The sequence below is a fragment of the Urtica dioica genome, chromosome 2, assembly GCF_054948205.1.
Source record: "Urtica dioica subsp. dioica isolate 48M chromosome 2, U.dioica_male_clone48M_v1_H2, whole genome shotgun sequence".
NCBI classification, from domain to species: Eukaryota; Viridiplantae; Streptophyta; class Magnoliopsida; order Rosales; family Urticaceae; genus Urtica; species Urtica dioica.
Genome location: NC_142757.1, coordinates 50284354 through 50299709, shown reverse-complemented (window position 1 = coordinate 50299709; position 15356 = coordinate 50284354). Strand labels below are relative to the sequence as shown.

At 35.8% G+C, this 15356-nt stretch overlaps 2 protein-coding genes and 1 non-coding gene across 4 annotated transcripts; 1 reads left to right on the top strand and 2 right to left on the bottom strand.

Moving 5' to 3' along the window:
• Nucleotides 1-1111: 1111 nt before the first annotated feature.
• LOC149405334 (Lactoylglutathione lyase / glyoxalase I family protein) lies at nt 1112-4334 on the bottom strand. 2 transcript variants are annotated; one of them, XM_089601041.1, is made up of 6 exons: nt 4136-4334; nt 3469-3551; nt 3255-3387; nt 2969-3052; nt 2669-2872; nt 1112-1470 (listed from the first exon to the last, which is right to left on the bottom strand). In XM_089601041.1, exons 2-6 carry the CDS (start codon nt 3535-3537, stop codon nt 1376-1378), a joined length of 585 nt encoding a protein of 194 aa, XP_089457167.1. In that variant the 5' UTR covers nt 3538-3551; nt 4136-4334; the 3' UTR covers nt 1112-1375. The 2 variants fall into 2 exon arrangements, with proteins under 2 accessions (XP_089457167.1, XP_089457175.1); XM_089601049.1 differs by lacking the exon at nt 4136-4334 and adding an exon at nt 3974-4069.
• A 281-nt stretch (nt 4335-4615) lies between these two features.
• TRNAY-GUA (transfer RNA tyrosine (anticodon GUA)) lies at nt 4616-4706 on the top strand. The gene is given in 2 exon segments: nt 4616-4652; nt 4671-4706. It is a non-coding gene; the product is annotated as a tRNA-Tyr (tRNA).
• Nucleotides 4707-6793: 2087 nt separating this feature from the next.
• Nucleotides 6794-11671, bottom strand: LOC149405332 (uncharacterized). The gene is made up of 3 exons (XM_089607074.1): nt 9570-11671; nt 8190-9193; nt 6794-7238 (listed from the first exon to the last, which is right to left on the bottom strand). Exons 1-3 carry the CDS (start codon nt 11058-11060, stop codon nt 7109-7111), a joined length of 2625 nt encoding a protein of 874 aa, XP_089463200.1. The 5' UTR covers nt 11061-11671; the 3' UTR covers nt 6794-7108.
• Between the last annotated feature and the right edge of the window lie 3685 nt (nt 11672-15356).

Below are 15356 nucleotides of genomic sequence, written 5' to 3'. Positions count from 1 at the left end.
ACTATGGTGTAGCAAGTCTTGAACATGGTTATGGATTCATTATTATGCAATTGAAGTATTTATTCACTCCATCTCGCTTTGTTATTTTAATTCTGTTCTTAATGCTTGAATGTGATTAACTAACCCGTTCACGACTTTTTATTGATTTGATGTTCGAGAAATATTAGGTTGATTGAGCAATTGAATTGAATTAGCGGAATACATTCATAATGACTAGAGATAGTTAGGCTCTTACGAAATCGTGTGTGCGTTTTTAATATTAATGCTACCTGTGTTTTTAGAAGTTGAGATGAGAAAATATTCCGGCGCGGGCCTAGGTTGTTAGATGCTCAAAAAAGATTTAGCGATACGATAAATGTGAGCGTGATTAGTAAAGTATGAGTGTTTGAATCGGACATTTGTTCCGTGAATCTCGACCATATGATAAACTTGTGAAGCCGTTGCCTTTGCTTTCTCATTACCATAAAATCCACATTTATTTGCTTTGTTTACTTTAATTGTTCATTTTAGTCATAATCACATTCATTATTTTTTTTGGGTTTAATTCGTCACTAATTAGTTTAATTATTGATTAAGCTTATTTCTCGTGGGATCGACTCGTTCTTATGTTATATTACTTGAGCAACTACGTGCACTTACGTACGAAAAATTTTGCAACACTATGCAAGAACAACAAAATCATCAAAACACTACTTGAGTACCTATAAAAAGCATAACTAATACTAGAAAAAATCTCATACAAAAATACACACTAAAAAAAAAAAAAAAAAAAAAACAGCCATTTTTTTCAAGCTTTAAAAAACATTTAGTTTGATCTTTAACATTTTGTCTAGTGTTTATAGTTTCATTTTTAAGGAAAATCATCTCAATTAACTGTTTAGGATAAAATAAAATAAAGTAATTTTTTTTTAAGATTTAAAACAGCCATTGCTGTGTTTCATAAACACTATTCCCACAAGTTTTTCAACTTAATTTATGTGAAGGTCGAGGTTTGTTTGCAAACTATGTGATACTCTCACAAGAGGAAAAAAATTCGAGGTATGTTTTATTTTTTCTCTGCAAACAACCCTAACCTTAAAATAGAATAACTGCAAGCTATACCAGATCAGAGTTAGAAAACTAAATAAGTATTCCGACGAACATTAGTACCAGAATTTAAACATTATGTTACATCTTATGCAAGTTGGTTCAATATCACATATTGTAACTCAACACTTGCTTTTTACTTAAAACCCAACCACTTGCATAATTTACATTGTTTTCCAATACAGAATACATCACCTTTGTCATCTTATTTCATTTGTATAGTTATTTTATACACATATTTTTGCTACCTATAAAACAACTTTAGAAACTTAAAAATCCCTTTAACTCATTAGTTGTCCACTTGTGTAAATTCCAGAGCATTTGCATCTGGGTCTCTAGCAAAAATTGCTGGTCTCCCTGACTTACTCAGAGTATAAGGAATTCCTGTATGTAACCAATATACAAGAAATCAATAAATTAAAAACTTTGTTAGTTATATTCATTAGGGTTGTACAAAACCGAACCGAAAATCGGATAAAACCGATATCCAAACCGAACCGAAACCGAAATTTGGAGCCACGTCAGTTAACCGAAATTCGGATTCGGATAACCGATCCGGTTTACAAAACTGGACCGGATATCGGATTTGATTTTGGGAAAATCTGGATATCGGATATTTAACTGATTTTTTTTATTAAAAATAAATATATATTAAAACAAATTTATGTCACTATTATTAACACATGATGGTCAAGTTGTCATAGAAGAACAAACTTCTCATATATCAACTCATACTGTTACTATAACTTGATTATGTGATCTATAAATGTAACATACAAATTCAATTGTTGTATGGTTTATTATGATCATTAGGGTAGTAATTTTAATTTTATATTATGATATTTACATGTGCAGATAGTTGGAGACGAGTGTCCTTTTGAATTTTTTTTTTTTTTTTTTACTCAGTTTTAGATTATGTATTGTCATTTTGGAGCTTTATAAGAGTCGTTTGTACTCGTTGTTTTGAATTTTTACAAACCGGATTTGGATTTTAAAAACTGGATATCCATTTTATAAAACTGGATATTAAACTGGATCTGAAATTTTACAAACTGGATAACCGAATTTTAAAAATTGGATACTGGACTGGATACTGGATTTAAGAAACCGGATAACCGAATATTCGGATAACCGAATTTCGGTTTTAGACTAAATTGGACCGGATACTGGACTGAGTTTTTAAAAACCGAAAATTCGGATTCGGATACTAAAACTGTCAAAAACCGAACCGAACCGATCCAGTTTCACCCCTAATATTCATTAGGGCGGCGCAAAATAACTGTCTAGTTTATAACGGTCTAAAATGGTCCAAAAATCGGACCGGACCGTCTGGTATTTAAAAACAAAACATAATATAAAAAAATTGGTGTAAAACTGTTTAGTCTCGAACGTTATTTTAAAATGGTCTAGAAACAGTCCAAAACGGTCTAAATGGTCTAAACCGGATCGGACCGTTTTAACTGGTTTGGTCCGTTCTGATTTTTTTACCCGTTTTGTACCGGATTGGAGTGCACAGTTCATAACCCTTTAATAATCCAAAGACCCAATTAACGTATGATGTAATAAACGTAAAGATTGTTACCAGCGACATCAAAGATTGCTTTGAGCTTGGAAACATCTCTGATAGCGATGCAAGTGTGTCGGTCACGGCCTCCGTGCTCGGGTCTTCCGGTCAGAGGGTCGGGATTAGGAAGCTCCATCAGATGGATCATTTCCGACCCGACCCACAGCCAAGCCCCTCTGTACGGAAGCTTCTCGTGTGGCCTCACCTCGTTGATTTCAAGGCCTACAAAATAGAAACTTGTTGCACAAGACAAAAAAAAAAGCCCTTTGCATGCTTTGGAAACGTAAATGTTCAAAAAATTCTCTCAAACGACCATACCGAGAACGTTCTGATAAAACCCGAGAGACCTTTCCAAGTTCTCGCACAACAATCCGACATGGTGAACGCTGACGATGCCATAATCTGCAACAAAATTAGATAAAAATATTGAAAAAAATTATATAAAATAGCTATTCAAAACTAATTGACTAGTGAATAGCCAAAGTCTCGAGCTTTCGGCAAAATAGTCATCAATTTTTTTTTTTTTTTTTTTACATTGTCATTCAAATTTTGACGATTGGCATAAGCAATTTAATCACAAATGACGTAACCGTAAGTCTCTCACCGTTATTATTAACCATTTGCTTCTCGGCCAAGTTTCCTTCAACCGCGATCTCCGCTTTCATTGCGAGACAAAGCCTGTGGTTTCTTGATCTAATTTGGCGAAGTGGGTTTGTAGACAAGCTGGTTGGATTTACCTGAACCCCACGAAACGAGGATTCCGTTGATTACTAAGAAAATCTACGAGAGTGTTTACAGTGGTTTTTTTTTTTTTTTACCTTGTGTTGGAGAGTAATGGAGGGGAGTGAACTGAGAAGAGACGCCATGGAAGAAGCTACAACGCTCATCTTTTGCTCGAATGCTACAAAAAAAAGAATGTATTTCGATGATTGATTTCAATCCAATAATCGAGTGAAAACAAATAAACAAAACTCAGAAAAGTGAAGAAGAATAAAAGCCCAAATAGTAAAGAGTTAGTAAAGAACACAAAATTTAACTAGCATAGTTGATAAATAGTTATACAGTCTAACTCATAACTACGTATTTTCAGCAGCAAAAATAAAATAAAAATAAAATGGAAAGCCGTTTTGATAGTATCAACTCAAAATTAAAACAGACTGAAAGAAATAAAATGGGAAACGAAAAAAATGAAAGAATCAGATTCATCGCCAAATATAAACAAGAATACACTTTTAATTTTTGAACAGAAAAGCCTAACACAGGACAGGATAACAAAAAACAAAAACCCCAAAAACTACAATCAAACAACAATGAAAAATAAACCTTAACGCAAAAAGTGAAGCTTGTACAACAGAAAACGCTAGTGAGCATGACAAACGGAGACTAAATCCTTAAAATAAACAATAGTTATATTATCTTCAAGGTCTACAATCAAACAACAATAACTCATTAGCTTATAAAATTGAAGATAGAAAGCCGACCAACCTGAGCGAGAACTGCCAACAAACAAACTGACCGACCTCTGGCCAAGAAATTAGGGAAATTGAGAGAGAGAGAAAATATTTCGGTTTTTTATTCCATTATAAATTTTTGTGGTATCACTTTCACTTATCAGGAAGAAGAAAAAGAAAAAGAAAAGGGGAAAAAAAAAATATTATATATTACCCTTTTGATTTCCTAGATTATAAGACCCAGCCAGTTGTTGTAGTTACTGGAGACTGGAGAGGAGGCTAAAAGCTAAATTTAGTAAATATTTATATAGTATATGCATACAAAGTACAAACACATATTATTACTGCATATTTAGTTACAAATTTGCAATTTTTTTTGGAATGAAATAACTTTCATTTATGTATTCGCTAGTTCTCCGAAATAATATTAAAAATAAAAAAAGGTAACTTGGCATGTAAAAAAAATGCTCCATGAAGAGGGTTTTTATAGTAAACTTTGCGATGATTATCAAAACCGACCTTAGCTCAGTTGGCAGAGCGGGAGACTGTAGTGGGTTATCCCGATAGAAATCTCTAGGTCGCTGGTTCGAATCCGGCAGGTCGGATTCTTTTTTAATTTTATTTTATTTCTTGGAGAATAAGAGAGATTTTTTTTTTTTTAAATATTTATAAACAGCTATCAAATGCAATAATAATTCCATTAAAAAAATTACATAAATTTGTTTGGCTTGCTTTACAGGCACTTGCTCGTATTGGTTTATCATATTACCTATCAAAAGTTTTAGCTAATCCTCACGACGAAGGAGACACGAGTCGGTATTGTTTGGTTTTGTTTGATTATTTTAGTAGGAAAAAAAAAGACTATTATGCTAGGGAAATTCGACATCTAATCTTGAGTATTTTTGTATTAATTACAATTCTTGAATGTTTATTACGGGACATTTAATTGACCAGGAAAAAGTATACGATTCTCTTGATAAAATCGAAATCAATAAACTCATATTCAGAAAGATAAAAAAACTCCATCAGAAAACTATTTGCATGCATGGTCATTCATACGGATTAATGAGTATTCATATCACCACTCAAAACGTCATTATTTGCCCTTTGAAGATGCTTATTCATTAATACATCAAAGTGGCTGGTTCAACCTAAAATGGTATACCAAATTACTATAATAAAATAATAAGAACTTTCTGATTAAAAACCTATATTTAATTCTATCTTTAATCCAACTAATTTTTTTTAGTTTTATTATCAACTAAGTCACTTGAAACGCTGGAATTTCATATTAGCCAATGTTTCAATTTTTCTATAAAAGAAAAATAGGCTTAAGGTTGATGTGCCAACTATTCTATACCTAATTACCCCTATTAATAAAGTAATTATATTTATTTTCGAAATAAAAAAAATCAATTTCCTAATTAATAGGATATTAGTAACTGATTGGAATTCGAATTTATTAGTCTCTCTTCCCAAAAATTGCTCTCTCACTCCAAAATCGCTTTCTCTCTCCAAAAATCGGTATTTTCTCTCTAATACAGTACTAGAACAATATGCGACGTCGGAATTTCGCAAATCCGTAGTGATTTTTTAGTGCAAACGGGCCAACAAAAACAACTACGTGATGTTGTCACGATAATCGCATGATTTTAGCCAAATTATGTAGTTTCATGCTCCAAAACAATGTTTTTTCATTTTTATTTGCTTTTATTTTCATATTTCGTAAAAACAAATTGTAGAATTCGTTTTATCTCGTGTTGGTTCTTCATCTTTCCTAAACCATATTCTACATCACTCTCTCTTAGTTTGGTTTGTATAGTTTACTGATTTTTTTCTATCAAATTGCGTAGTTAATAATCAGTAATATTAGTTGATAATCGACAACAATTATTTTTCTTCGGTTGATTTTTTATGAATTTCAGTTAATTATTGTTATTAGGTCGTTAATTTATTATGGTTTTGGATTTTTTAACTTTTGAATCATCATTAAATATTTGTTAATTTTTTTAATTATCATTAATTTTCGTTAATAAATAATTGCGTTTTCAAATTTTTTTGGTGCAGTAACAATTCTATTTTTTTCGATGAAAGAAAAATTGAAGTGTAATGATTATTTTATTTTATTTTTAGAAATAACCAATTGTGTGTATTTTACTAAAGTAGTTACTTAATTTGTCGGATTTTAATAACCTTCCTTTCAAATTTATGAAAATAAACAATAGAAGGCATATAAATAATAGACTAGCATGTCATGGTTAATTAGTTAAAAGTTTTAAAACGTTGGTTAGATTGAAATCTAACATTTCAAAATGCTAGTTTGCTAGAGTGTCCAATTTTTTTTTTACATAATACTAGATTTAATTGTAAGCACACAAAAGCAACAAAAAGACATCCACCTAGTTACACAAACTAGAAAGGAAAAGTTTGTAATTATTGAAGATTTTTGTTTGTTGGTAAATTAATACAAGTTTCAACAACAAACTAATAACCTTATAAGCTGAAATTTAACTTGGGGCAAAAAAAATTTGCCCGATCCCTAAATTATTGGTTCGTGAATTCATTTAGACCAATGAGGATATAATGTTACGTTCGTGAATTTACTTTGCAATAGAGATAAGTATTAGCTCCATTCTCTAAAAGAAGGAATCAACTAATATAGATCGTAAATAACAGAAAAAGAAAATCATAATTGAGAGGCCTAAGTTTTTCTTACCATGAAACACAAGTGCAAAGAGTGCCACGTGTATTCCTATCCACCAGGCTAAACTAATGTAAAGTAAAAAAAACACATCAATCTTCCTTACAAAGAAGAGTAGGAAGATACGATGCATTTCAACTTTCAAGTATTCTAATTTAAAATTAAAATAAAATAAAATAAAAGAAAACGCTCGTCTCATAAAAAGGCTCATTGATTTGCCTCCGATGAGAAGAGGTGTATTTTTCCAAAAAAAAAAAAAAAAGTACCACCCTCGTACCCTTTTGGTTTTTTTTTTTCTTCTTCTTTTTAATCAAAGGACCAAAGTGACTGCTGTACATTTTGGGCGGGAAATAGACCACCAACATGAGGCCTTGCCACGGCCGACTTTGAGGCCACACCTTCCCCGGTGGTTCCCGGCACCGTCCATTCCTTGCTTCTGAAATTACAAATTTGCCCCAAAAATAAAATTAGATTCATGTCAAAGCGACCACATTTATGGGTAAAAGTCAACAAACATAGCTCCACAATGAAAAGTACCCCAAACACATGAGGCGTCAATTCTGAAGGCTAAACAATTGGTCAAAAATGGTTCATTTTCTTTAGTGAGATACAATACGTCAAAAAGTGAAGTATGGAACGGGAAATGGAAAGACGATTTGACTTTCTTTGTTTCTTAGATTTAGGGATATATTAGTCTGCTGACCATGGATATGATGTACTACAAAGAAAGATGAGCATGGAGATCAGAAGTCAAAATTGATGATGCATAAAGTTAGCAATGGTTCTGCGTTTTCGACCGACATATCTAGAAGTTGTTTCCACTTAGATATTTTCAACTCATCGACGTACTAAACAGGATAAACTGAGAGATGACAATTTCTGTCACAACATGGATAAAATGACCAAAGATCAATACTTTCTATAGTACAAGCAATTACATTGTACGTGTAAAGTTCACGGGACAAAATGAGCGAGTATTGGACACAGAAAAATAAACCTGAATGATATATGCACTACGCTCTTCAAGGGTTATACTAGCTAAGCACTTCGGTATTGGCTGAGGAAAAAAAATACCAGACCAATTGATGAAGGTCTTAGTTGAAGAACTGAGAAGACTACAAAAGCTCTTTTTTTTGGGGGGGGGGGGGGGGTTATTTTTGTGACAAAAGAAACACCTACTGCTTCAGAAAAAAAAAGTGCTTCCACGAGAATTTTTTTGTTTTTTTTACTCTCGACACTTGATGACAACTTAAAAAAACTATTTAGACCATCCAGGAAAGGTTGAACACTTATGGTAAGCCTAACAGGACATCAAAAACAAAAGAACAATACCACATTAAACATACACACAAATTGTCATAACTCAGAATTGGACAGAGATACTTACTTGGGCCAAGAACTCGACGAAGATTGCTCAAATGGACGATTGACTCCGCTGCAGGGATTCCCATAAATCATTTCGTTCTGAGTAGGTGGTCTGGAGACAAACTGGTTATCGCCACCCGACAAAGGTGGAAAGTAAGCTTTCTGTAACCACGGGTCAGAATCACTAGAGCCATTTACAGGGCTAAATGACCCACCATTCTGTCCACGACCAAGAAACATATTGTTCGGAGGGGAATGAGTTCCCGGACGAACTTCTTCTTTTGTTGTGAACAGCGACGCCATCGTTCTCTGAGAAGTCTGACTCTGGTGATGCACAACATCGTCCTTAATCGATCTGCTCAGTTCGGGAGGTAGAATCCAGCTGGCGGGCCCACCAACCAAACCCAGACCATCCTGGCCGAGAGGACAAGTGTTCCACATTTGCCACATTCCCATTTCATTTGCAGTTGCGTCGTCCATATCCTGGGCCCTCGGTGTAGTTGAGAACCGACCCGAAGCATTGTGCTTTTCTCGTGACATGGGAGACTCGATCGGCGATGGCTTATTGACGTCAGAAGTAGCTGAAACGTTCTTCAAACCACGAGGCCGTGCGAGTCCGAAATCCATGTCAAGCGATGCTGAAATGGGTCTGAGCAGAGATGATGGATCGGGGATGTAACAGGGATCTTCGAACCTCTCTGGCTCCTCTGGTATATAGTCTCGAGGCCTGTCCCCGACTCGAGGGAACATGGGCTCAATTGCGGGGGCGAATCCTAAAGCATTAGCGCTGGACGTATTCGGGTAAGTGGAAATGGAAAACGGAGAGCCAAAATTTATCGGGTTATTAAAAGATTGTGTTGTCGGCGATTGAGCAGATAACTCCGGGTTTTGAGATTCTACTTGAAGCTTTGAATTTGGTCTGCTTATGACATTTGAAGTGGAAGGTTGAGGAGCATTTGGCGAGCGAGTAAATAATTGCTGCCAAGATTTTTTAGGCGCTGTCCCCGGCTGTGGTTCAGAGTGAACCTGCAATGAATATCTCAAAATGTAAATACTTCCTGTCTGATAAATCAATGTTCTATATATAGCCAACAAACTCGAAATGCAATCTAATTCTGTATGTTCCCCAAAAAAGTGAGCATATAAGGAAAAGGAATTGCACTCTCATTATTAAAGCTACATATGCAAAGTAACGCTATAATAAATCATTTTTTAAGATGAAAAATGATTGTATCACACTCCTAAGAATCTAACCTCAAGATTACAATAAAACTAGACAAATGCATGGCATAAAAAAAAACCATTTGAAGACAAGAACTATCTACCTGTAACAGAAACTGAATAGCAACCATTATAAGAATAAAATTCAGATATGTAGAGTTGTAGTGAGATTAATGTTTACCATATGGTTGGTATTCTTATCGTCTCCGTTCATATAAGGTCTTGTAGCTACACGCTCAGGTGGACATATATCTTTCCTGTGGGCAGAAATGTGGTTATGATCAACAAAAGTATTGGGTTTAGCTTCCTTCATCATCGTGGCAGCGTTGTTCGTCCCTCTTCCAAAGAAACTTCCCCCACTAAAAGCTTTCGAAGAAGACAAAATCGTACCCCTCATACGATCAAAGTACCTTGTCCCAGTATTACCCCGATTAAAGTTACTCATGGTAACATTTTTGAACCCGTGAGCCGTCTCGATGGTCTGACCCTTAGCAAGATCAGTCCCTGATTTCAGATGATCCCGTCGATCAAAGTCTCTCTTCCTGTCGCTATCCTTGCCCGATTTCTTCTCAAGCTCTTCTACGTCAGAGTTGCTCTTGCTAGAACCCTTGTCCTTCTCTTTTCTTCTCTCCTGTCGCCTTCTCTCCGCCTCTTTCTTACTATCTTTCTCCCGAGCCATACTCGATGCCTTTCCACGGTCTTTCTCCGCCTCCGTTTTCTCGTCCCTTAGTCTCCGCCGTTCCTCCACCAACTTCGCGACCTCCTCTCTCTGCTTCCTCTCTTCCTCCTCCAAAAGCTCCTTCTCTAACCTAGCTTGCCTCTTCTCCTCAGCTTTTCGACGTGCTTTCTCTCCTCTACTCTCGGGAAAGTTCCCCCCATTTTCACCCCGTTTTGAAAGCAAGCCCTTATGCTCTGCATCGGAAGAGTCATCGTCACTAGACGAACTGATCCGAAAAATCTTCCTCCAAAGCCACCGGACGCACAAGAAGAAGGACGTCAAAACCCGGCAGGCGAAAATAACAATGCCCGAGTACGACTTCTCCGCCAAGCAATCTTCGTCTCCTCCGAAGAAGCCACTCCCGTTTCTCCTCCAATAATTCGACGACTTCCCCGAAACCGAGCCTCCGACCCAGTTCCCATTCTCCAACCAATCCTGGCCGCACATCCACCCACTATCTGACCACACTTTCCCGTTCAATATCTTCCCACTCTTTCCGACCAGCTCTTTGATGATACTCGCGTTCGGAAGCCCCATCCCCGGAAGAACAGGCAAATCCAGAACCGGCCTCTTCGAAATATGCCCACAATACGAGCACATAAACCGACCCCCGCCAGGATTCTGATCCCTGTACGGAGTCAAGCAATTTCGACACCTCCGCGTGGCTGTCTTTCGAAGCTTCTGCAACTCTATTGCTTCGAACCTCTTCCTCTCCCTCAGCCGGGCATTCCTCCGGACCCGCCAAGCCGAAAGCTGAGGCATCAAAATCTCGTACCAGAAGAGAGTGACCAAAAGCACGAACACACAAGCCAGCCTCGGAGACGTAATCTCGAACCGAAAAGCCGGTGGAAGTAGCTGGGAGAGAGCCCACAAGCCTATCAGAGGAATAACTAGCCACGGAAGCATCATCGCAACCCTGCGAGACCACTTTTGAATGACACAGAGTATACACATTATATACCCTTAACCCACACCTATCTTTCCCAGTCTCGAGTTAATCCAGAAAAAAAAAAACCCTAGAAATGAGCCAAAACTTTTTTCTTTCTCAGATGCTTCAACTCCAGAAACCTAAGCTCAGATTATCTTTCGGAGTCACGATTCGATTACACTGGCTTTCCAATCCTCCGAGAAACCTAACACCATAAAAACCCCTAATTTCCGCTCAGACAACCGACCAGCAATTCCAATTCGTCAAATGCCACGCAAGCGCACGAAAATCGAGAATCGTAGCTCCGAGCTCGACAAACGCAACCGATTTAGGGTTTCCAAAAGCCAAAAAAGCATAAATATACCGGGCCCGAAATACAATCGCCAACCTCCGTAACCTACCGCGTTGTCAATCAAATAGGTAAGAGATTTCTGAGGTACTTACGAGATTCGATGACATTGAAGAACAAGGTTCTTCGTCGGAAATGAGAGCAAACCCTAGGACATTCCTCTTCTCACAAATCGATTTTTGCGCGAAAAAGCTTGCTTTTTTTTTCTTAATTCTTTTTTTGTTGTTACAAGCGAAAGGACTCTGAGAAGAGAGAGAAAAGATAAGAAAGAAAGAAAGAAAGAAAGAAGAGAAGAGAAGAGAAGAAAATGAGGGAATGTAAGGAAAGCAAAATATATAAGGAATCAATTAGATTAGAGAAATTGACTAATTTGTCACCAATTTTATAACATTTTTTCATTTTCCACCAAAATGTTAATTTTTTCCAAAATGTCACCATTTATGTCTACAATATTGACATCTATGTCAACAATGTTGACATCTAATAGTGAAGAGCAAACATAGATGTCAACATTGTTGACATCGATAGTGACATTTTGGGAAAAATTAGCGTTTTGGTGGAAAATGGAAAAATATTATGAAATTTGTGGCAAATTAAGCAATTTCTCATTAGATTATAAATATTTGTCTAAAATATAAATTACCTTTTTTTTTAATGTATATACGAGGCTGCAAAAATAATAAAAAAAATCACATGTCGTGATGATATCAAAACCTAAAACTTCAATAATTTACTATGACTATTTAGTATTGTTATTATTATTTGTTCAAATTCAAACTTTGATTTTTTTTAATTATAATAAAGACTACAATGTTATTCCCTAAACTACTATGATTAGTAGCTTGGTAGCTGAATTCATATTTCTGGTTAACGCGCTAATGTTTCAATTATCGAAATATTTGCCCAATTAGACTTTCAAGTTTTCTTTTAAATATGTAACATATATATTAAAATAAATCATTAGTCTCAGTATATGTTTTTATGGAACTTAGTTATTGAAAAATAAGCTTTGCTAACCTTAGTTACTTTTATCTATGTATTTAAATTAAACTTTAGATATTTGAATAACATAAGTTGTAAAGAGAAATACAAATTAGAAAAAACATATTTCAAAGAAAAATAAAATGTGTTGAACTGGATTGTTCGGTTAAATATGTCTGGGGTAAATGTGAACCGGACCACTCTCGGATAGAACGGTCGGTTTGATAATAGGTGCGTGGACTGTACAAGTATAATTAATTAACCTAGGAAAAATAATTAAGAAAAACATATACATTATTTTTTACTTTCTATCCAGGTAATTTCAAATTTAATTTTGAAGAACTACCAACGTTTCGTTTATTTTGATAAATTAGTCATTTACTAAAATTTACTAACATTTAAGTATAAAAATATTAGAGACAATCATGTAAAATAAGACGTTTTACATATTTAAAACGTTGGATAGATTATAAATCTTACGTTTCAAGTGACATAGTCCGTGAGGTTTTTTTAAAATTAAAACGTAGTAATCATCATTTTAAACCTCAAAATTTAGAATGCTATTTATATTTAGTTATCCTAATATTTAGGCTTAATTTTTTAAAAATTCTTTGTAAAAACTTTACTTTATCAACTTTAGTTCAAATTAAGATCAAGTACTTACGAAAGAATTTTATATAATTTATATTCTTAATATTTAAATCCTTGAACTACGCATAGCTCGCATAGTATTCAGTCTACACATCGGCGCATAAATTAAGATCAACAAATTAGTAATATAGGTGTAGTCCTAATCAAATAAATTTTCATGATATAGAAAGGGCCTTTTTTTTTTTTTTTTTTTTTTTTTTTTTTTTTTTTATTACATTAGATAACGAGGGCACTTATTAATTTGCCATATTTGCAGGTGTAATGGTTTGGTCGTGTGTGAAGGAATATTCAAACGGTATATGGAAAGTCAAACTTTACATAGGTGTGGCCATATATACGTGCTACACATTTCAAAAATACTAAGGTATACATTGCATACATTTATATTTGTGTATTTTATCGTGTGAGATTAAGGAGTTGACACCTAAGTTGTAATGCTTTGACCACCGAGGTCACTACATACGAGCAAATGATTTCACATTTATTTTTTTGTTAGCCACAACAAACTATAAATTTGCTGAAATTTACTCAAATTTTATCTCGACAGATTCCAAAAAAATACACTTTGTACGTTGGTTTTACAAAGCTCGTCGGACAAAGAATTTATAGCTTATAGTAAATTCGAAAAAAGGTATTTTGGAGATTGAAATTACGTGTGTTCTGTGCGTATGTCACAGAATATGTTGTGACGGATTCCGTGACAAACACTAAAATTCGAGTGATCAAACAGAGAAAGTTGTAAGTGCGAAATGATAAAGAACACAGAGATTGGTAACCCGGTTCGGCAATCCATGCCTACGTCTGGGGGGCCTTTGCCTGGTGGAAAACAATCTACTATGATAACGTGGTACAATAAGGTTTTACACTCAACGACTCCCTCGCTAGTTACCCAACCTGCGTCTATCCTCTTCAACAGCAACTTAGGCTCCCCCTAAGCACGAGATCCCCTCGATTCCCACAGAAAATCTCTCCCGAGACTTCTAAATGTGTTTCCCAACAAGAACAATTGAAAAACCTAACCTCTAACTTCTAATACAATCACCCGTATATAGGCAACAAAGCAGAGGTAAAAGACACCTTAAAAGCTTGAACACAGGTCGTTCTAAGCTCAGCTAAAACACTCAAAAAATAAATCTCTAAAAAAAAGTGTTTCCAAAAGGGTCAAAAAGATCTATGAAAGGAGGACGCCACTTATAGTCTTCGAGGCGAATTAGGGCGCACCAATTCAGTTGCTGGCATCAGGGATATCATATCTTCTGATCCCTGGAAAATCTCGCGGATATTTTGTTGATACGTTACTTGTTGGCTTTATTTTTTTAGTGCAAGTGGAGTGGAAATATGTCGGTCGTTATGTTTCTACTTCTGGTGTGACATCTTTCCTCTTGTGTGCAGACTTTATTTCAGGCAAGTTTCCAGAATTGACAGACTGCTTCGCTGGTGACTTAATTATGAGATATTCTCGCTGCTGTCTTCATTGCAAGATATTTACCTCGCTGCTATCTTCATTACAAGATATCTGCCTCGCTGGTGTCTTTACCATGTGATATTCGTTTGATGCCGGGTAAGGAAACCCGAGATTCACTTCCAGGTTTCTAAAGCTGCTATAAAAGACATGCGCTTCCCTTTAGCAGCCTCGACGCTTTTGATAAAACACTCAGAGCTCTTAGACGTGCAAGACCGGCGGACTGGGAGGCTGTGTGTTTTGTTGTAGCGGTATTTTCTCTCAAACACTATTCCACAAAGATTGAGTGTCTGTGAGAGTTGGGTTTTGTGTTCTCGTGATTGAAGGTTCACGTACAGCTGAAGACTAAAGGTCATCCGAGCCAGGAGGTTGCTCGAAGGGTGGAATTGAGACGGAGCTCAAATTCAGGGGGAGTCTCTGACTAGGTGATCACTGGTGGTAATAGTCTCTAGGTTTTTATTGATTTGTTGATTGTAATCAGATATAAACCTTGTGTTTACTATTGACTACAAGATAGTGAAATCCTTTCCACTGGAAGCGTGCCCCCAGACGTAGGTGTTGTTCACCGAACTGGGTAACCATATCGTGTGTATTTCTTTTACTTCACTGTTTGTTGTTTATCCATAATCTGTGTTCAAGCAAGTTGTCAGACACATTGTCAACACATTGTGTACGACATCTTGTCCTTGCGACTAATCAGAATTTCATCTGGTATCAGAGCAGGCACCTTGATCTTTTTGGTGGTTTCCTGGATTTTTTTCTGATTATCTAATATGGATAGTTCCCGAGAGGGAGGTTCTGTCAATCGCCCTCCAGTACTCGACGGAACCAACTATGGTTATTGGAAGGCACGCATGACCGCCTTCATGAAATCCCTTG

Coding starts and splice junctions, on each gene's coding strand:
- LOC149405334 (XM_089601041.1), bottom strand. CDS start 3,537: ATGAGCGTTGTAGCTTCTTCCATGGCGTCTCTTCTCAGTTCACTCCCC. Junction 3,053..3,254: donor GCAAATGGTTAATAATAACG/GTGAGAGACTTA, acceptor ATTTTGTTGCAG/ATTATGGCATCGTCAGCGTT. Junction 1,471..2,668: donor AGCAATCTTTGATGTCGCTG/GTAACAATCTTT, acceptor GGTTACATACAG/GAATTCCTTATACTCTGAGT.
- LOC149405332 (XM_089607074.1), bottom strand. CDS start 11,060: ATGTGTATACTCTGTGTCATTCAAAAGTGGTCTCGCAGGGTTGCGATG. Junction 9,194..9,569: donor ATAAGAATACCAACCATATG/GTAAACATTAAT, acceptor TATTCATTGCAG/GTTCACTCTGAACCACAGCC. Junction 7,239..8,189: donor TCGTCGAGTTCTTGGCCCAA/GTAAGTATCTCT, acceptor TTGTAATTTCAG/AAGCAAGGAATGGACGGTGC.